Here is a 20,071-nt window from a genome sequence, read left to right as displayed (position 1 = left end):
AGAGGAGTAGGGCATCGGATTTAAGACCCCCCGAATACTGAGAGGCGCCTGGCTTTCTGCGTTCAGAGCTACGCGTTCCAGCCTCACGGACCTCACTACGCTCGGCATTCCGAGCTTCTACCAGGGAGATCCCCCGGGGGGCCCAGGACTTCGCAAATTACATTCTGGCAGGGCTCCTACGTTTGTTCCCACGCTGTGCTCCGAGCAACAGCCTTGCGCGCCCGCAGCTCCCACGCCGCCCCCTCCCCGCATCTCGTGGCCGGGAACCCGGAGCTCGGCACACAGCCCAGGTGCGCTTGAGTGTTTTAACGAGAGACCAGGGCGGGAAGGCAGCGGCTCCCAGAAGGCAGCGACTGAGGCGGGCCGGGGCGTGGCCAATGCCGTAGGCGGGATCAAGCTTGGGGGCGGAGCCGACGCTGGGTCCGCTGCTGAGCTCTCCAGAGCTCCCGCTGCAAAGATTCGGTCCGGGACCCGGGCCACCCACTGGGCGGGGGTGCTCGTCGGCCCCGGGCGCTACAAGCCCTGAAGGTAAATCCGCCTGGGAGACGGGCTGCTGGAGCTCTAGGGGACCTACGACGGGGGCGGGCCGCTGGATGGCGGCGGAGGGGAGCGTCCCGCGACGAGTTTCCCAAGAAAGCTGAACTCGTCCCAAGTTTCCTGTGCATCAGTTTGCACCGGCGATTTGGTGGCGGTCTGTTTCTGTGCGGGTGGTCTTGGGCCGCGAGAGAGGCGTGGAGGTGATTGGATTAATTCGCCTGGGCGCGACCCAGGTTTCTGTACTGGACCCCTCGCCGCGGTGGGCGCAGTTTTTGCCCCAGAAAGGGTGGGTAATTGAACGCAGTTGTGTCCCTCGGCAGCCGGGTGATCCCCGGGCTCAGAGCGCGCGCGTCTGCAAGGCGTGCCTGGTAGTCCGGAGACCAAGCTCCATGACTTCTTTCCTCTTTAGGCAAGACTGACTAGGTGCTGTCCCCCACCCCCCCCCGGGGGCTGACCCCCGAGGCTCCGCTATGGACACCGAGAGCGAAGTGGATTTTTCCAGCAACAGCTTAACTCCTTTGTGGCGGAGGCGTTCAACCCCTCAGCCCCAGCTCCTGGGCCGGAGCAAGCCGAGGCCCCAGTCCTATCAGAGCCCCAGCGGGTTGCTGATCACGGATTTCCCGGTGGAGGACCGAGAGACGCTCCCTGCGGCGCAGACTCTGGCCGAAGTGCCCGGCGCCTCAGACGGCAGGACGGTCCAGAGGAGCCCCCCGCTTCTATGCGCCCATCGGAGGGCGGTGACCAATGGGAGGACCGTCTCCCAGGAGTACAGGGCTGTCTCTCCTCGGCTTCGACGGCCCAAGTCACCCCAAGTCCCCAGAGTGGCGTCAGGCGGCTCCCCCAAGTCCCCAGCGAACGGCACAGTGACCAAGCCAGCGCCTCAGCAGCTGCACCCCCCGCGGACTCCTCGAGCGCCCTCCCCCTGCAGCCCCGAGGGGGACAAGACCGGATTCCCCACCAGCCCCCTGCCTTCGCCGGCTGCAAATGGGCTTTCCCCTAATATCTCCTCCCAAGGCGCCGGTTCGCTCTCCGGCAATATGGCTAAGGACCCTGAGCGAGGACCCTCGAGACTCTCTCCTTCGCTCCCCAAAAGGTCTTTGGAACAAAAACTGCCGCTCCAAAGGCTGCCCTCACCGGAAAACGAACTCCTGGAGAATCCTTCGGTGGTTTTGAGCACAAACAGCCCCGCCGCCCTCAAAGTGGGAAAACAGCAGATCATTCCGAAGAGCTTGGCCTCGGAAATTAAAATTAGTAAATCGAACAGTCTGAACGTGGAACCTCACAAGAGACTGCTCAAGGTGCGCAGCATGGTGGAGGGCCTTGGGGCCCCCCTGGGCCCAGCAGAGGACGAGGGCGGCCAGGCGGAGCACGACTTGGACAGCCCCGGGTCTCTGCGGAGAGGCTTGCGGTCCACCTCCTATCGCAGGGCGGTGGTCAGTGGCGTTGATTTTGACAGTCCTGGCACCTCGAAGAAGAAGAACAGGATGTCCCAGCCGGTTCTGAAAGCAGTGATGGAAGACAAGGAGAAGTTTTCCAGCCTGGGAAGGATAAAGGTAAAAGTGGGCAAGAGTGTCGCATGTTAGGCAGGCATTAAGCCGCCAGTGAAGATGTTTGGGGTGGGGAGGAGGGGCACAGAGGGAACCAAAGGTTATTGTTCTTTTTTAATTTTATTGTTTGTTGATCAGACCCCTGCAATCTATCTCTTGGCTATTTTATTGCTGGTAGGCACAGCCCAGGTTAATGCAGTTTCATGGGAGGAACTGAAACTCTTATCACTGTATTCATTTTCTAAGTTCGGCAAAATGTGGGGGACAAGTAGGAGAAAAAACCCAGCAAATTAGGTATTGGTGGAGTGAATCTTGAACACTTTTAATACAGGTAGCTGCAAAGGGGGTGGCAAGCAGGCGTGGATCTGCACTCTTGATTAAGTGGTCACGCCAGTGTGGTGCTTGTTTAGAAGTGTCTATTACTGGTTGCTGATTCACCACAGCTGATACAGGAAAACACTGATTTCCTTTCAGCCGGTTGATTATTTTAAGTACTTACATTAGTGATTTAATTACTGAAATATTTTTTCCTTTCCGTAATGACCACATACTGAATACCGTCCAGGTAAAATGTGAATCGTAAAAGTCAATTGCCAGAATCACAAAAGACATAGTAGTCATCTTTGTTCTTTCTGGCTTCTTTCACCAGTGGCTTTGGTTGCATCTCATTCCCATTTTGTGCCCACTTGACCCTTGAGTGCATTTAACAAGTTGGTAGCTTGAAACTTCAGGTTGGAGTGAATGGTGTGGCGTTGCTCCCAGATAAAGACCTAGGAGTTGCACTCCTTAAAATATTACCAAATATGACATGAAGAAATAGGGAAGACTAGGGAAGGAGATTTTGGAGTGTGCATGTGCTGCCTTCTCCAGACACAAGACAGATCTCAGCAATAGGGCAGAAATTCATTTTGGCAGCCACATCTTTTCCTGATTAATCAGAAAGCTGGAACCAGTCTATATAAATGTCACATATGTAATACACAAGTGAGCCTGTTTTATTTTAGATCCTATGGCCTTAAATTACATAACATTTTATGTGTATTTTTTTTCCCCCTCTAACTTTGCAAGTTTAACAAATTTCAATTTAACAGTGGTGGTGAATCATGAGTGGGCTTCCCTGGTGGCTCAGATGGTAAAGAATCCGCCTGCAATGCAGGAGACCTGGGTTCAGTCCCTGGGTTGGGAAGATCCCCTGGAGAAGGGAATGTCTTCTTAACTCCAGTATTCTTGCCTGAAAAGTCCCATGGACAGAGGAGCCTGGAGGGCTTCAACTCATGGGGTCACAAAGAATAGGACATGACTGAGCGACTAAGCAAACTAATTTCTAAGTAAAGAAATTACATAACATTTTATGTGCTTCCCCACCCCTCCAACTCTGCAAGTATAGCAGAGTTCAATTTAACAGTGATGGTGAATCATCAGTAATAAGCTAAAAACTATTGGTCATTTGAGGATTCTCAAGCTGTATTGGCTGAGCATGGGGGATATTGTACATTTTATTTCATCTTTTTAGTGAGTGGTAGTAGTCATATGACTGCTCCAGGGATCATCTGTGCATGCTGTTGGAAATCTAATGAATGTGACCACAAAAAAAGTACTTTTTCTTGAAATAGCTGTATTTTCTGTTTGGCTCATTCATACATAGTTTGCTTTGCTTTTCTTCTTTTTGCTTTTCTTGTTTCTTAGAAAAAAATGCTGAAAGGACAAGGAACATTTGATGGGGAAGGTAAGCATTTGATTTTCCAGACTTTTATTGCTGTTTCAATGTGGAATATCAATTATAAGTTGAAATCCAACTGAAGTAACAAAAACACAAGATGAGAAAAATGTACAACTTCTCAAATTATACAGCACAAAGCTCTGCACTAAGCTAAATTTTCATCCAGTAATACCAGCAGTGAATAAAATTAATGGCATTCTTTGTAAGCCGATGACTTTGTCAGACCAGTGTTCTGGGATTTTTAATTCTCCTCTACTCTGGCTCCATCCCTACCTCCCTCAAAAAATGAAGAAAGATTAAGGATAAACTCTAGCTCTTCAATTTAAAATTCTGAAGGTTTGGCATGTAGATCTTATGTCCGTATTTCCTTAGGTCATATGTCCTTTGACTTAATGTTCTTATCCCCATATTTCTACATTTTAATATCATTAATATGGTTTCATAACCAAGTTTCAATTTGGAGGAAATTGAACTCACTTCATTAACAGAACCCTACTGCTAAGAGTTTCAACCTCATATAGTGTTTTTGTGAAGGATGGAAACAAAAGCTGCTTTCACCAGGTGTTCAGACCCTAATCAGATTAGGGGACTTTGTGTAAATGGATCCAGTGTCAATGGACCAGAAGAGCTTGTAGAGCTGGGGGAGTGTGGTGGAGGTGAGGGTAGTTACTTCCTGTCATTCTTTGAAATGGTAAGATTTTCCTGCCTTTAAAAGAACAGTGAAGAAGGGTATGCCCCTCTGTAAGTAAATCAAAGGTAAAACCACCCAGAGTTGTATCAACCTGGCTGATTATAAAACATTTCCCCATATCATTCTTATAAAAATCAGTTCCCATTTTATCATTTAAATATGACCAGTTTATAAAAATGTACTTATTGTATTCATCTTAGAAAAATGTTTTCTATGGGGAAGAAACCCAGATAGAGTATTTTTGCTGGCTGGGATAAAGTCATCGTCCAGATTTTATAACCGAGGAATCTGGAAATCTCAAAGAGGCTTAGTACCTTATCCACTGTCGCACAGCCAGGACCAGGACAGACACCTGGTTCTCACGCACTTTGCTTTCTCTTGTACCCTGTTATGACTGTGAAGTGAACAGAGCATCTATCTAATATCAATCATGAGAGATGTTTTGCATCCTGGAATTTGGCATTAGTTTTGAGACCTTTGCTTCAAATAGTTAAAAATGTTGAGCTTTTTTGAAGTCTGAGGACAGACTTTCATTATAACTAGTTTTATGCTGTTTCCTTTTACAAGGAGCTGTTTCTGTGCACCCTCTCCTCTCTTCGTAAATATGATGACCTAGACATTCTTTTTCACATATATGTACATGAGGAATGCAGGAGTCTTAGCAGTTGATGACTAACAAGAATGTAAGTCAGGAAGCTGTGTGGTTGAGTGGTAAGATCCTGTGATATTGGAACCGGAGACCTGAGTTTCTGTCCTGCTGCTTCTAGTCATCAGTTGAGTGACATTAAACAAGCCTCTCAACTTCACTGAGCCTGTTTTATCCTGTGTAAAATGAAGCTAATAATTGCCTACATTGTTGAGAGATGAATGAGACATCATATCAACAATGTCCAAATGCATTTTATGTCACACATTAAGTACTTTAAAGGGTTCTGCAGAGATCTATACCCTTACAATCTGCTTTCATATGCAGACCAATCAAGAACAGTAAAATCTTGCATGAACTCTCAGTATTTAGTGATGATGCATACAGAACATGCCATAGTTGATGAGAAATGAGGCAGATGTTTGCTGGCTTCAGTAGATGGGGAAAGCATTTCAAACTCAGTATGTTCCAAAACCAAACTCATAATCTTTCCACTAAAGCTGAATCTCTTCTGGAGTTCCCTTCTTCCACTTCAGTTGTGGGACTTAACAGAGCTAGAAAATATCCTGACCACCACAGCCAGTCTGACCCCTGTATCCAGTCCAACCCCCTCAAGTCTCCACTGCTTTTCACTGACCACTTTAAGAGCATCCTAATTAGTTCCTTAACTAGTCAATGTTTTGCTCTTCCAATCTAAAAATGTCTTTCAGTGGGTTTTCATTGCAGTCGGGATAAAATACAACTTTTACAGTATGAAAGAAACTCTGGCTTTTGGGCTCAGGATAAAACCCAGTTCTGTCTGGTTTGAACTGTCTGGCTCTTCTCCCTAAACTCACCTTACACCCTTTGTCTGATTGACACCTACACTCCAGTTCTTGACCTCTTTTGTTCTTCTAAGGTAATTTATTTCCTCTTGCTTTTGGAGGTGGTTTTTTCCTGTAGCTCCGTGGTTTCTCGGCTTTCAGATCTTAAGATTTTCTTCATTAACACCTCTCTGACCCCCAGACTAAATCATGTCCTGCTGACAGTCTGTTCTCAGAGTACTTGTGTATAAATCTTTTGGTTTGTAGATATGTATTTGTGCCAGATCATTGTGTCCTCAACCTTAAAATGACTCGCTGTCTTACTTAGAGTAAAAAACAAAAGTCCTTTCAATGGCATTGAGGCAAGACCCTATATGGTCAGCCCTTTATTCATCCCAACCCCCATCTCCTATACTTCCTCCCCTCCCTTAACTTATTCCAGCCACACAGGCCTCCTTGCTGATCGTTGTACAAATCGTTAAGACACACCAAGCAGACTCCTGCCCCGGGGCCTTTGTACTTGCTGTTGTCTCTGTTTGCTGATGTCTCTGTTGTTGCCAGTTGTAGAGATGGTTTCTTTCCTTAACCTCTTTTAGATCTTTGCTTCAATGTCACCTCTATGAGACCTTCCTAAACTACCCTGTTTAAAATCTACATGTCACCCTTTATAACACCCTTTCTCTGTTTGATTTTTCGCCATGTTACTTTTCAGCATATGCCATATTATAAAAGTTGCTTATTTATTTTCTTTCTTTCATCACTCTAATGTCAGCTCCTTGAAGAATGAGATTTTTCTCTTTTTTTGTTGTTGTTCTTTGTTGTATCCGCAGCACCTAGCATTTACTGGCGTCTAGTAGACATTTTCTAAGTATCAGTTGAATGAATTCATGAATGACTGACTTTTACTATATTTCTAATTAAATTTTTGGCTCACGAGGGCACGGAAAGTGTCTTTTATTTTCTATTTACTCCCAGCCCTTGGCACATTGTAGATGTACTATAAATGTTTGTTAAATTGAAAAATAAAAGGGTGTAAATTCAATTTAACCTAAAAAACAATTAGGTAATAGACATGACCTTCATGAGTGGTAGACAGAGTCATGGAAACTTTGCTTCAGTTGGCATTTGATGTACAGGCACTTTCCTGTCCCCTGCAGATGAATGGGGGGATAGAGCTGTATGAGTGAGAAAATAAATTTTTGATCATGACTCTTCATGAAGAAATCCATTTATCTCTTGTTTATTAAACTGGAGGCCAAACATCATATAAATATTGGGTTTCTTTAGAACAAGTAGCAACATGATGGGGGGGTGACAATTAGTGATGTGTAGGGTTTGGTTCCTTTTTTGCAGAAAACGCTGTCCTGTATCAGAACTACAAAGAAAAGGCCCTTGACATCGACTCCGATGAGGAGTCAGAGCCAAAAGAACAGAAATCCGATGAAAAAATTGTGATTCACCACAAGCCTCTGAGGTCCACGTGGAGCCAGCTGTCTGCGGTGAGTGTGTACCTTATGTTTTTCTATCTGTGGGATTAAAGAGACCAAGTTGTGGAAATTATACCTGGTTGTGGTTTTAATTTTTTTTTTTTTTACCAGTGATCCTGTAACCCTAAGGAGAAAGATTCTTCCTTTTAGATTGTGAAATATTTCTTGAAACTCTGCAGTGAGAAAGTGAACTTTCACAATTCTGATCAGGAAAATTTATCATGTTTTTATAAAATAAAGTGCTTTAAGACTGATGTACTATGGACTCTGGAAACTCTTCTTTCTCAGTATATTTTCTTGTTTTTTATATAGTGTGTATGTAGTGGTAGCTTAATATATCTACATTAAGGGATAGCTTAATATCTCTTAATATATCTAAACTGTATCATAATTATGGCTGTGTGCGCGTATGTTTGGGGGCTTCCTTGGTGGCTCAGTGGTAAAGAATGAACCTGCCAATGCAGGAGGCTCAGGTTCCATCCCTGATCCAGGAAGATCCCTTGGAGAAGGAAATGGCAATCCACTCCAGTATTCTTGCCTGAAAAATGAACAGGGGAGCCTGGCGGGTTACAGTCCACTGGGGTCATAAAGAGTTGGACATGACTTAGCGACTGAATGACAACAATATATATGTATGTATGATATTTGTATGTATAGTACCTATGTAAAACAGGAAATGTGTTACACTTCTTCCTTGGAAATTTCATTTGATAGAGACACATTTATATTTTCTTGAAATTGGTTAATGAATGGCATCTGTCCTGTCTCTACATGTGCATCTTTTGTGGGCCAGTGTCTGATACTTACTTTTGTATTGAGTAAATTCTCCTCTCTGCATCAAACCGCTTTAGTGTTTAGCCATAATTTCTTTTCCTCCTGGCTTAACAGTGTCACAGTGTGATGCTTAGTTTACGTGATGTGAGTTTGGGTACAGCGTTTGTAGGTAGGAAAGAGTTCCCATAACTGGCTTGGGTGGTGGGAATGTTGCATGAAAAACAAGCTAGTGCACCTCTGTGAGTCATTTAGCAACATGGAAGCAGAAGTGATTCTCTCTTAAGCCGAAATGAGCATAGTCCAGAATGAGGAATCTCACGTACTTAGGGAAGTACGTAAGTGTACGTAAGTGTACTTCCCTAAGTGTACCGTCAGCGTAAGTGAAGAAGCACTTGTAAACTTGACCATGGAAATGCGTGTATGTTGATTATGGAGATGACATCTGGCTCAGGTTTTTCCTCCCCTCTCTGCACTGCATTGGAATTCAGAATTCAAAAAACCAAACCTTTTCTCCCTTCTACCCCCTAATTTTGTGCTAAGGGGAAGTTATGTATTAACAGTGTCACACCATGGAGTGACATCCTTAGTGTTACACCACAGATTAAAATGCCCACAGGGAGGCAGGCCAAGTAGTGTTGATGCTGGTGAGGGTGGGTGATGGGCAGTGGCGGGAAATGTGATCCACAGGCCTTGTATAAGTTGAACAGCTGCCGCTTAGTTCAAACCAGTTCAGTGTTGCAATATTTTCTGATATTTAGAAAAGAGAATACAGAAAGTCAGACTTTTGAGTTTGAGCAAACTCTGGGAGATATTGAGGGACAGGAAGTCTAGTGTGCTGCAGTCCATGGGGTCCCAAAAAGTTGGACACAACTCAGTGAGTGAACAACTACAGCAAAATCCCGTTTGTTTGTTTTCTTTAATGTTTGTTTATTTGGCTGTGCCAGGTCTTACTTGTGGCACACGATCTTCAATCTTTGTTGCAGCATGCAGGATCTTTAGTTGCGGCATGTGGGATGTAGTTCTCTGACCAGGGATCAAACTCCAGCTCCTTCATGCGGAGCGTAAGAATCTTAGCCATTGGACCACCAGGGAAGTCCCTTCAAGTATCATCCTAATTTAAGTTTTAAAAAATGTTTCATGAGCCCAAGACTATCTCTGGGCGTAGTTGCTCAGTCGTGTCCGACTCTTTGCGACCCCATGGACTGTATGTAGCCCACCAGGCTTCTCTATTCATAGGATTCTCCAGGCAAGAATACTGGAGTGAGTTGCCCTGCCCTCTTCCAGGGGATCTTCCTGACCCAGAGATCAGACCTGTGTCTCTTGTGTCTCCTGCATTGGCAGGCAGATTTTTTACCACTAGTGCCACCTGGGAGGCCCCCACACAGGCCAGTTCAGTTCAGTCACTCAGTCATGTCTGACTCTTTTTGACCCCATGGACTGTAGCACACCAGGCTTCCCTGTCTATCACCAACTCCTGGAGCTTACTCAAACCCATGTCCATCAAGTTGGTGATGCCATCCAACCATCTCATCCTCTGTCATCCCCTTCTCCTCCTGCCTTCAGTCTGTCCCAACATCAGGGACTTTTCCAGTGAGTCAGTTCTTTGCAGCAGGTTGTTAAAGTATTGGAGTATCAGCTTCGGCATCAGTCCTTCCAATGAATATGCAGGTCTGATTTCTTTTAGGATTGACTGGTTTGATCTCCTTGCAGTCCAAGGGACTCTCAAGAGACTCCTCCAACACCACAGTTCAAAAGCATCAGTTCTTCGGCACTCAGCTTTCTTTATAGTCCAAGTCTCACATCCATACATTACTACTGGAAAAACCAAAACTTTGACTAGATGGACCTTTGTTGGCAACGTAACAGGCCAAGTTGACCCTAGATGACTGTCATTCTATTGTTGGTGTAGCCCATTTGGTAGGGGATACTCGAGAAGAAAACTGAATTTTTTGAGTTTTCTCTCTAGGGCAGCAGCTGTATTTGTTAGCCCAGGCCTAAATCTTGCTGTTTATCTCTGAATACTCAATAAAAACATGTACTTCTCTGTCACTTACACACTTCTCCAACTTAGCTTTAGTACCGAAAGTCAGGCTGCCATATTTATGCTTCCTGGAGTTTGGCTTTCATTTAGATTAACATATGGAAATTTAAATAACACTTTGTATCTTTCAAACTTTCAGTACTTCAAATATGGGCATGCATTTGATTTGGCAAAGGATCAATGTACTGTTGTGCCTTTTGTTAACAAAATTGATATTAGAAGACTATCTGGTGATAAAATGTAGATTCTGACTGCAGAACTGTGTTATCTTGGATTTGAATGTTCCCAGGGCTTGTATGTTTTTATTGTGTTGCTTGGCAATTACATTTAACCAAAGCATCATGATTGGACTTTGCCCTTTGCATCACTTGGGCTCCAGCCTGCGTTTTCTTTGGCCCTTCTGTGTCTCTGTTTCACTTTTAAACACTTTAAGTTTTTTTTTTAATTCAAGCTCGGGGCTTCCCTGGTGGCTCAGTGTAAAAAAATCCACCTGCCAGTGCAGGAAATGTGGGTTTGATTCCTGGTCCAAAAAGATCCCTTGGAGAAGAAAATGGCAACCCACTCTAGTATTCTTGCCTGGGAAATCCCATGGACAGAGGAGCCTGGAGGCTATAGTCCCTGGGGTTGTAAAGAGTCAGACACAACTTGGTGACTGAACAACAACAACTTCAAGTATGCAGAAAAATTATCTGTAAATAATATTTCATTATATATCTCAGAGAAATACAGATTTTTAAAATAAAAAATAATCAAAATTGCTACAACTAAAAATTCAGAAAAAAATTCTTAATACCATCCAGTGCCCAGTCAGTATTCACATTTTCTCAATTTTCATATTTTTTTAAGATTTATTTAAATGGGAATCTGCATAAAGTCATACATTGTGATTACTTAATCATATTTCTTAAGTCGTTTCATCTGTAATGTACCCTCTGAAACCATGTAATTCAAATTGGGCCTTGAACCTATAGTCCAGGACTTGACCCTAGCTAAATCCCAGATCTGGAACTTGAACTCATGGTCTTTTAACTGAGATCATGCCTCGTCTCAGGATTTATTGAAGCTCTCAATGTCTTGTGGCAGAAGGAATTCAGTAAGAGACTGAGTGATAGGTAAGACGTGGATTTATTTAGAGAGAAACACACTCCACGGACAAGAGTGTGGGCCATCTTGAAAGGCAAGAGGGCAAGCATGCAGATAAACTAACATGTAAGTCTGTATAATAGATCTCCATGTACCTGCCACACAGGTACCAGCTTGAACAGATGTTAACATTTTAATATTCAGGCCTCTAGTTTTTAAGGCAGATCCTGTTAACCATCCTCCTCTCCAGTCCTTTTCTCCTTCCTGCCTCCCCAGGTGTCATTACTGTCCTGAAGTTGTATTCTGTCCTTCCCACATGGGTTTCCTGTCCACTAAAAAGTGGCAGTCCACTTAGGCTTTTTTAAAAACTGGATACTTTTAACAACAAAAAGCAGCTGTTACTTTTTAAAAATTCTAGTAGTTAGTAAATATCCAGGTTGCAGTTAGGACCCTAAAGAAAAGAGGCTTCGTGAATTATGAAAAATGTCAGTATATTTTCCATAAGCAGTCAGCACCTCCATTATCTCTGTCTGATATTGTGCCCTGATTTCTTCTGGTAAAGGGGCTGCAGTGGTTAAGGTAGGTTTTGGAGCACTTCGACTTTTTGTATTTTTTTGCATCATCTTTCCATGCTTAATTTTTAATAATACCAAATAAGTAAGGTTGTCCCCATCCAGTCTTTAACACAAAACTCTTCTCTGAGTGGGGCCTTGATTCCAGAAAGGGAGTAGAACAAAGGGTTTTCTGGCAAAGCGGTTAGCTCTCTATTTGGATCTATCTTGACTTTCTACTTGGGAAGGGGTGCTTATGAGCACACCTGTGTGTTAGCTGCTGTTGATTGTCCTATGCTGTGAAAACAACTTATCTCTGTTGCCAACTCCTGACTGCCTCCTGAGATGATGAAACTTGTCTTATCAGTTAACTGTAAGAAGCATCCAGTGTGTGGGAGACTTTAAAAGAGCAGCAATTTGCAGTCACTTCTGTTTGTTTTGTAAGGTGTTGAAACCTTCAGTCTGTGTGAAATTTGCCTTAGTGCATTTGTTATAAACAAATGTGTCTCCTTCAGTTTCATTGGACAACCACATAGGCAAGAGGTGGTTCTCCGTGTAAGGTGTTGCGACAGTTTTAACTGGAGTGTTGTCGTCACCTAGGAATGAGTAAGAGAGGCTTTTAATTGGGCCTTAACATAGTAGAGAAAGTTTAGGTTGCCTCGGGCTTCCCTGATTGGATTACAGTGACTTGGTGAATGTGTGTATCAATGTGGCTTTGTTGGCAGGTCCCCTCCACGTAGAAGTGGGGTTTTCTCCCGTGTCAGGAACACAGCCTGGGCTCCTTAATGTCATCAGATGGTGCCAGACTTATTTTCCTTTACTTGATTGTCAGAGTACATCAATCTTTTCTTCACTGGAAATACAGGATTTCTTCATTATTCCAGGGAACATAACTTTTTGCTGCTCTTTGAGCTTCCCTGGTGGCTCAGATGGTAAAGTGTCTGCCTACAATGTGGAAGATCAGGGTTCAACCCCTGGGTCGGAAAGATCTGGAGAAGGAAATGGCAACGCACTCCAGTATTCTTGCCTGGAAAATCCCATGGATGGAGGAACCTGTTAGGCTACCGTTCATGGGATCGCAAAGAGTCAGACATGACTGAGTGACTTCACTTTCACTTCAGGTCTTGGGGAACACTAATGTATGCAAAATAACTTAAATGATCGTGGTTTTCAGGTTTTTCTTGGTTTGAAATGAAACTTGAAGTTTCAATTTGAAAAACTAATTTTCTGTCCTCTGGAGATCTGTGCCCAGAGACAAAGGAACCTGCCATCCACAGGTGATTTACTCAACAACTCACCTAAACTGGCATTGTGGGGACTAAGAGCACAGTGCTTGGATTTCTGGGCTTGTGGGTTTGAAGAAAAATATTGATTGTGTTACTGGTATGGGATAGAACACTACATACCTGTAGCAGTTAGTGCCAGGTGCATAGCAGCTGAGCACCCCCTGCAGAGAGCTTCCGGTTTTTAATAAGTTTTATCCTTTCATAGGATCCCGGAAGGCTTTACAGTATTACAGAAAATAAAAAATAAACCTTGCCTGGTGTTTTTTTTTGCCTTTTGTCATAACTCGACCCTTCCCCCTTTCAGGTACTATGCATTAGATTGAAAAAATGACAGTTGCGAAACTAGTATTTGTTAAGTTTGGTGACAGTCCCAAAGCCACACTTGCCCTGACCCCATTTGTTTGCCATGGAGTGTTTGTGTAATTCCCATAGCCTTGACACGCCAGGTACCTTTGACAAGGGTGTTCAGGCTCCAGAGGCAAGAACTCTACTTGGGCTCAATACCAAATGCAGTCACCAGATACATGCCTCATACAGTCACCCTCTTACTGGACTATTCCTTTGGACTTGCTGACAGGCGACTTCTCAGTAATCCTGCTCGCTTTGCATATTTTTTCAGTGTGCTCAGAAATTTTAAACACTTTATTCTGTAACTGCTTCTGTACGTGTTCTGTGAGGTATGTCTTCGGCTGTCCCTAGTGTGGCCAACTAGGTTTGTAACCAGAATTAGGACTTTGATCTCTTGAGTACTGGACTTCGCTCCTAAGACACACATAGTTTGCTCTGGATGATTTTCTGGAACTGCTGAACTAGAAAGGATGATTTGAAAACTGGCTATTTGATTATAAGTATAATTTCATTATACTTATAACACACTTTGGAGTCTTAGCAGTTCCATCTGGTGGGACTTATTCTTTTAGAATTTATACTATGTTTATTGTAAAAGACAGACTGTTTTCTACTGAAAATCAGTGCTCAGCAGATGTAATAAACCTGAATATCCTTCTGTTTGCAGAAATGCTTAAAGTATTTAGAGGTCATTGAAATTTTCATCGTTTCCCCTTACATTTTCACACTTGTCTGAATTAATTTTCAGTTGTTCAGTGACTTGCTGCTTAAAATAATCTCTTTAGTCATAGAGTTTTCCATTTACATTTTTGCAACAGCAGCCTCATAAAATTATTTTTTTTACCTTAAATGGTGATTAATGTCTTTTATCATATCTATCTTTTATGTTTAAAAAAAATAGAAAAAAAATTCTCATTTTTCACATCTGGCTTACTTTCAGTACTCACCATGTAAACAGTCAGGGCTTTAGGTGTGTACTGGTGCAAGCTTTTAAGTTGGACAATAGGTCTCTTGGAGTGTTTGTATCTTTATAAACAGAACTGGAGGTCTATGTGGGCATGACCTGAGACCTCCAGCAGAGATCCTGGTCCAGCCAAGAGGGCTGGAGCTGGGGTCTGCTTAGTCTGAGGCAAGGACAGAGCTCTGTTACTCTCTTGCCATTTGAGTACAATTAAATTAAGGTATTCCCTTAACATGTTTGAAAGCTAATTTTGACTATATAAGCAATGCTTAACACATTCTCCATGAAAAAAAAAAATTAAATCATTTCAGATAAGACCAAAGTCTCTCTTGATCATATCTTCAATCCCAGTCTTTCCCTTTCTCTCTAGGGAGAGAAATTTCTTCTCAATTTGGTAACACTCCTCTCAAAATCCATGTATATACATGTAAGGAGAAGAAATAAAGAATATATGCATTTACATAAATAATATACTGTGCAGATATTGTTGCTGTTGTTTAGTCACTAAATTGTGTCTGACTCTTTGCGACCCCATAGACTGTGTAGCCTACCAGGCTCCTCTGTCCATGGGGTTTTACTGGCAAGGATACTGGAGTGGGTTGCCATTTACTACTCCAGGGGACCTTCCCAACCCAGGGATCAAACCCATGTCTCTCAAGTCTCCTGCGTTGGCAGGTGGGTTCTTTACCACTGAGTCACCAAGGAAGCCTGTGCAGATATTAAAACTTGTTCTTAATTATTTCATGTCTATACATGATGATTTCAGTGTTCTTTCTAGTCTCAGTGTTAGTCTGTAGGATGGAAGTGCACTTTGTCATCGTTCTTTTCTAGGGAGCTGTTATCTGCTTTGAGAATCTGGTAAAAGCTATGAGCCACAGACCTTCTCTTTAGAAAAATGTACACACATATATATTTGAAGTGTGTGTTTATAATTTTTTTTTTTCAGTTCCAGTTTGGGAGTGTTTTTTCTTTTATCTCCAAATACTGGGGACACATCAGTATAGCTCAGTGCATTTCATGTTGTTCATATCACTATTAGAAATGGTATTTTTTCTCAATAATAGTGATGGTGGAACTTGAACTATATAACCCTTTTTGGAAATATATAGAGATTGAGAATAAAAATAAATATTCTGGCTTGAGCTTAGTAAGTAAGGGCAAATAAGTACTCTAATTTATGTGCCAATATTTATTCTCTGGGGAGAACAATGGGTTGTGAAAATATGGGTGTGTATCCCTGAGGCCCCAAGGGGAGGTAGGGGGCAGAAGAGACAGGTGCTCCAAGAAAGTGGGAGGACATGAGCACAAGGGAATTTTATTTTGGTTGGCGTAAGTACAAAAGATGTTTCAACTGAAAACCTTGACCTGGGACCCACACAAAGAGGGTCTTATTTCATTTAACAGAAAATTGATGAGAGAGATGTTGATCAAGGATTCCTTCATTCCCCTATTCTTTATGGAGGGCCCTATTCTAGACACTGGTGATGGAGTACAAATAGACCCCACCTGCTTTCCTGTCCTTGCAGACACCCTAACTGGTAAGACAGACACCAAATAATCCCATAAATACATGCAGAATTGCTGTGTGACTGCCATGAAGGCTGTGCTTGTGCTGCTCTGAGATCCTGTGGGGAAGGGCATCTGTTTGGGCACATTGCTGTCAGTCAAGGGAAGGTGGCAAAGAAGGTGACGAAAGCTGCCATCTGATCAGCTGCAAGATAAATGTCAGGGCAGAGTTGTTGTTGGAGGGGGTGGGTGCAGGGTGGAGGAGTCCCAGGCAGGGAAACATCACGTACACAGACCCTTTGAGGTGATAGAGGGTCAGGGGATTTGAGATCAAGTCAGTGCACCTGGAGCTTCTTGATCTCCTTGTGAGTACTTCTTATTCTTCCAGTCACTAACTGACGGGAGTCCGAAGGCTCCATCTTTGGGGCTCCTCCCTGATCTGCACTCCCAGGTTGATTGCTTCTAGTTTTGTGGCTTTAAATACATCATCTGCATCTGATGATCTCTAGGTTTCTATCTGTAGACTGGACCTTTCCTTGAGCATCACACAAGGATCTCCAACTTCATTTCTGGTATCTAGCCAGCATCTCAGGAGAAGGCAATGGCACCCCACTCCAGTACTCTTGCCTGGAAAATCTCATGGACAAAGGAGCCTGGTAGGCTGCAGTCCATGGGGTTGCTAAGAGTGGGTACGACTGAGCAGCTTCACTTTCACTTTTCGCTTTCATGCATTGGAGAAGGAAATGGCAACCCACTCCAGTGTTCTTGCTTGGAGAATCCCAGGGACAGAGGAGCCTGGCGGGCTGCCGTCTATGGGGTCACATAGAGTTGGACATGACTGAGGCGACGTAGCAGCAGCAGCCAGCATCTCAAAGTTAACCTGTCCAAAAGGTGACTTCTGATCACTCCCTTCTCTCCCACTCAAATCAGCTTCTCTCACAATCTCTTCTTTTCCTCAGCAAATAATGACTGCATTTTCCAGTCTTGAAGATTAAAACCCTTGGAGCCATTCCTCACATTTCTCTGTCTCCCATAACCTACTTCCAATTTGGTGCAAAGCCTGTTGCCTGTACCTTCAGAATAGAGCTGCTTTGCTGCTGCCATTCTGTCAGCATGGAGGGGCATTGTCCCCTGTGCTTCCCAGCTCAGCTCCCTGCATCTGCCTCTGTGCCTATAGGTCTCTTCTCCAAACAGCAGCTATATAATTATATTGTTGATTTGTGATCCTGTTACAGTGTACTAAGTTATCATGTTTTTTCTGAAGTGCTAAGTGATTTCTTAACTCCACTCAAACTAAAGACCAAGCCTTACAGAGGCTGGTGAGACTGTGTGTCGGCCCCTGGTTACTCTTCTGAACTCCTCTCTTGCTTCTGTCTTGCTTGTTGCTCAGTTATACTGATGTTCCTCCAGGGCGAGGTGCACTCTGCCTCAGGACCTTTGCACTTGCTGTCTCCTCAACTTACACATGACTCTTTCACTACCACCTCCTTAACTTTTCTTATCCTCTTCCTGACACCCCTCTAACATACTATGTGATTTACTTTTCTTATTAATTGTCCATATTTTCCCACCGAAATAAAAACTCCATGAAGGCAGATTTTTATCTGTTATATTCTCTATTTTATCCCTAACACATGAAACAGTGCCTGAATTACAGTAGGCTTGCAGTAAATCTGTGATGAATTTATGAGTGAATGAATGAAGACAAAACCTAATCCCATAAGTGAAAATAACAGAAAGTTACCCAGCAGTTAAAATAGCCAGAAAGTTTCCTATTTAGGGACTATGTGGAAGACTGTTTTTAATTTTTATTTTAAAAGAAAAGTTCTTGACATTTGCTTGGCTACATCCTGGATTTAATAAATGTCTTTGATACATTAGGAAATTTGGTATGTTCATAGTTTAAAACTACCTATGTTAGGTGTTTGCACACTATGAAATCAAATTAAATTACAGCCTTGTCCTCCACTTGATAATTTCTTTTCGGGAGGCGGGTGGGATGCATTTAAGAACAATAGGGGTCTATAGGAATACAGTGTAATTAGAGTAAAAGGAAAGAAGGCTCAGTTACTTTTACTTTTTTATGTGTTAATTTGCATTTAGTCTCAGTTGCAGCACGTGGGATCTTTCATTGAGGCTCATGAACTCTAGTTGTGGTATGCCAGTTCAGTGGTTGTGGTGCTTGGGCTTAGTTGCTCCATGGCATATAGGATCTTAGTTCCCCGACCAGGAATTGAACTCATGTTCCCTGCATCGCAAGGTGGATTCTTAACCACTGGACCACCAGGGAAAGTCCCAGCTCAGTTGCTTGAGGAGTTCTGAATAACTACGGGGAAGAGCTCTATAGTACTAAGCTTGGGCTTGTGGAAATCATCCATCAGACTCTTGTGTTTGCCCTCTTGACCTTAAGATGTCCCCTTCTGGTGTCTCTTCTCTTGGTCCAGTGATGGGGCCATTCCACATCCACAGAGCCATTTGTCTCCAAGATGATTGAATAGAGAAATTGTCGTCATTGAAATTACTACTGAATCTATAAATATGGAGCTAGTGCTTAAAAGTTTGTTTCTAAATTTGTTTGATTTATCCAGAATACTTAAAGCCTGTTGATTTTCTGCATGATTAATCTGTACTCTTCTGTCTTAGGATCATTTTGGCATTTGTTACCTATATATCTGTTATTTGGGGGCATAAGGACTATATAGCCAGTGGACAGCTTCTGCAGAAGGAAGTATTATTGCCAGTGAAAGGAAATTGAAGATTATTTTCCCCTTTGGTGTAGGAGATAAACTCTACTACTCATCTGACTGCAATAATAAAAATGGAACAGTACCCATTTGGGGCAGCAGGAAACCCTGCTTCTGGTAGTGATATACAAAGGTTTATGGCTGCTGTCTGCTAAACTCATACTCCGCTGGTCTCAGTGTGAACAGTCAGTGTAGAGGCTGACTTGCAGGGTGGCTGTAGCTCTGGGACCTGTCATTGGATCATCATGATATTAATTTTTTTACATGTAGGTGAAGTATTAACCCAGTATTTGCAGAGGATACCGTGCTCCGGGGGTTGAACTAGGTCATTTCACTCAGCTTATATCATCCTTGTGACAATACCATGAGGGTGACTGCTGTTTCTCCACCATATATTGAGGCAGCTGAGACTCTGAGATGACAAATATGGTTACTCTCCTACTGTTTTTCTTATGGTCTTGAGGTTACCTGGAGCAGAGCCTTTCAAGTTTGTCTAAATAACGGACATGTACCTAGGGCCCTGAAAGAGCAGAAACCGCATTTCCATCAGGTGGGTACCTGGCTAATAACGTGACTTCATCTCAGAAGTGGCCTGTTGGCTGTCTTCTTATTTTCCCTTTTCGCCTGGTCTGTGTGCTCTCCTGAAAGCTCCTGCACACACACAGTTTCTGACTTCTTGTAACTTAGACTTGAGATTACCTAGCATGTCCTGGCCCTCCTCATGTTACTCTTTCAGCTTCCATGGATAGCTACCTGTTGAGTTTCTTAAGAGAGAATCATATAGACTTAGACACTAATCCTGCCCCTCCCCCCTCCCCCACTTAAATAGGTCATTTAAACATTTACTGTTATTTGATCAGGTGCTTAACCAGCCCTGTTCCAATCTGTTTTGACCTCCCACATGATGAGAAATCTGGCCACTTGGGCTGCTGCTTCTGCAGAATCTCTGAGCACTACAGCTTTCCTTTTACATGTGAATGAGAGTGTAAAGTGACATGACTGACATATCTACTGGGAATTTACACATGGTGGAGTTATCCTGCAACCATGGTCTATATCGGTAGCTTAACATAATGAGAAATACATTTTACTTATCACCTAGTATGTGTGTTCATGGGTGCACGTGTCTGTGTATGTCAAACAAAAGCTTCACAAAGTAGAAGTTACCCTTAATACACACAGTGCACTATGGTATTTTCTGTCCTGTCCTTTCTGTTTTGTTACCCTGACGTAGATGACAATCAGAAATTTTGGGGCTGTGTTTTGCCATTCACTAAGTGATTATAAGTTTGTAGTTTGGAAACGCCAGTATCTGACTCCAAAATTCATGTGTATTCCACTGCATC

The 20,071-nt window shown here is 43.2% G+C and overlaps 1 protein-coding gene across 3 annotated transcripts in view; it reads left to right on the top strand.

Annotated features, from left to right (window-relative positions):
* Positions 1-381: 381 nt before the first annotated feature.
* The window catches only part of ARHGEF26 (Rho guanine nucleotide exchange factor 26), a 136,058-nt gene continuing 116,368 nt past the window's right edge, over positions 382-20,071 (top strand). The window contains exons 1-4 of one of the 3 annotated variants that reach the window (XM_070374471.1): positions 382-528; positions 947-2,090; positions 3,771-3,810; positions 7,298-7,443. In XM_070374471.1, coding sequence (XP_070230572.1) covers positions 1,008-2,090; positions 3,771-3,810; positions 7,298-7,443 — 1,269 coding nt within the window. In that variant the 5' untranslated portion in view covers positions 382-528; positions 947-1,007. Of the gene's footprint in view, positions 529-560; positions 2,091-3,770; positions 3,811-7,297; positions 7,444-20,071 lie in introns of those variants that run through there. The other 2 variants (XM_070374462.1, XM_070374468.1) reach the window with 2 other exon arrangements.

The sequence above is a fragment of the Bos mutus genome, chromosome 1, assembly GCF_027580195.1.
Source record: "Bos mutus isolate GX-2022 chromosome 1, NWIPB_WYAK_1.1, whole genome shotgun sequence".
Taxonomy (NCBI): domain Eukaryota; kingdom Metazoa; phylum Chordata; class Mammalia; order Artiodactyla; family Bovidae; genus Bos; species Bos mutus.
This window is presented reverse-complemented; position numbering and strand designations above follow the sequence as displayed.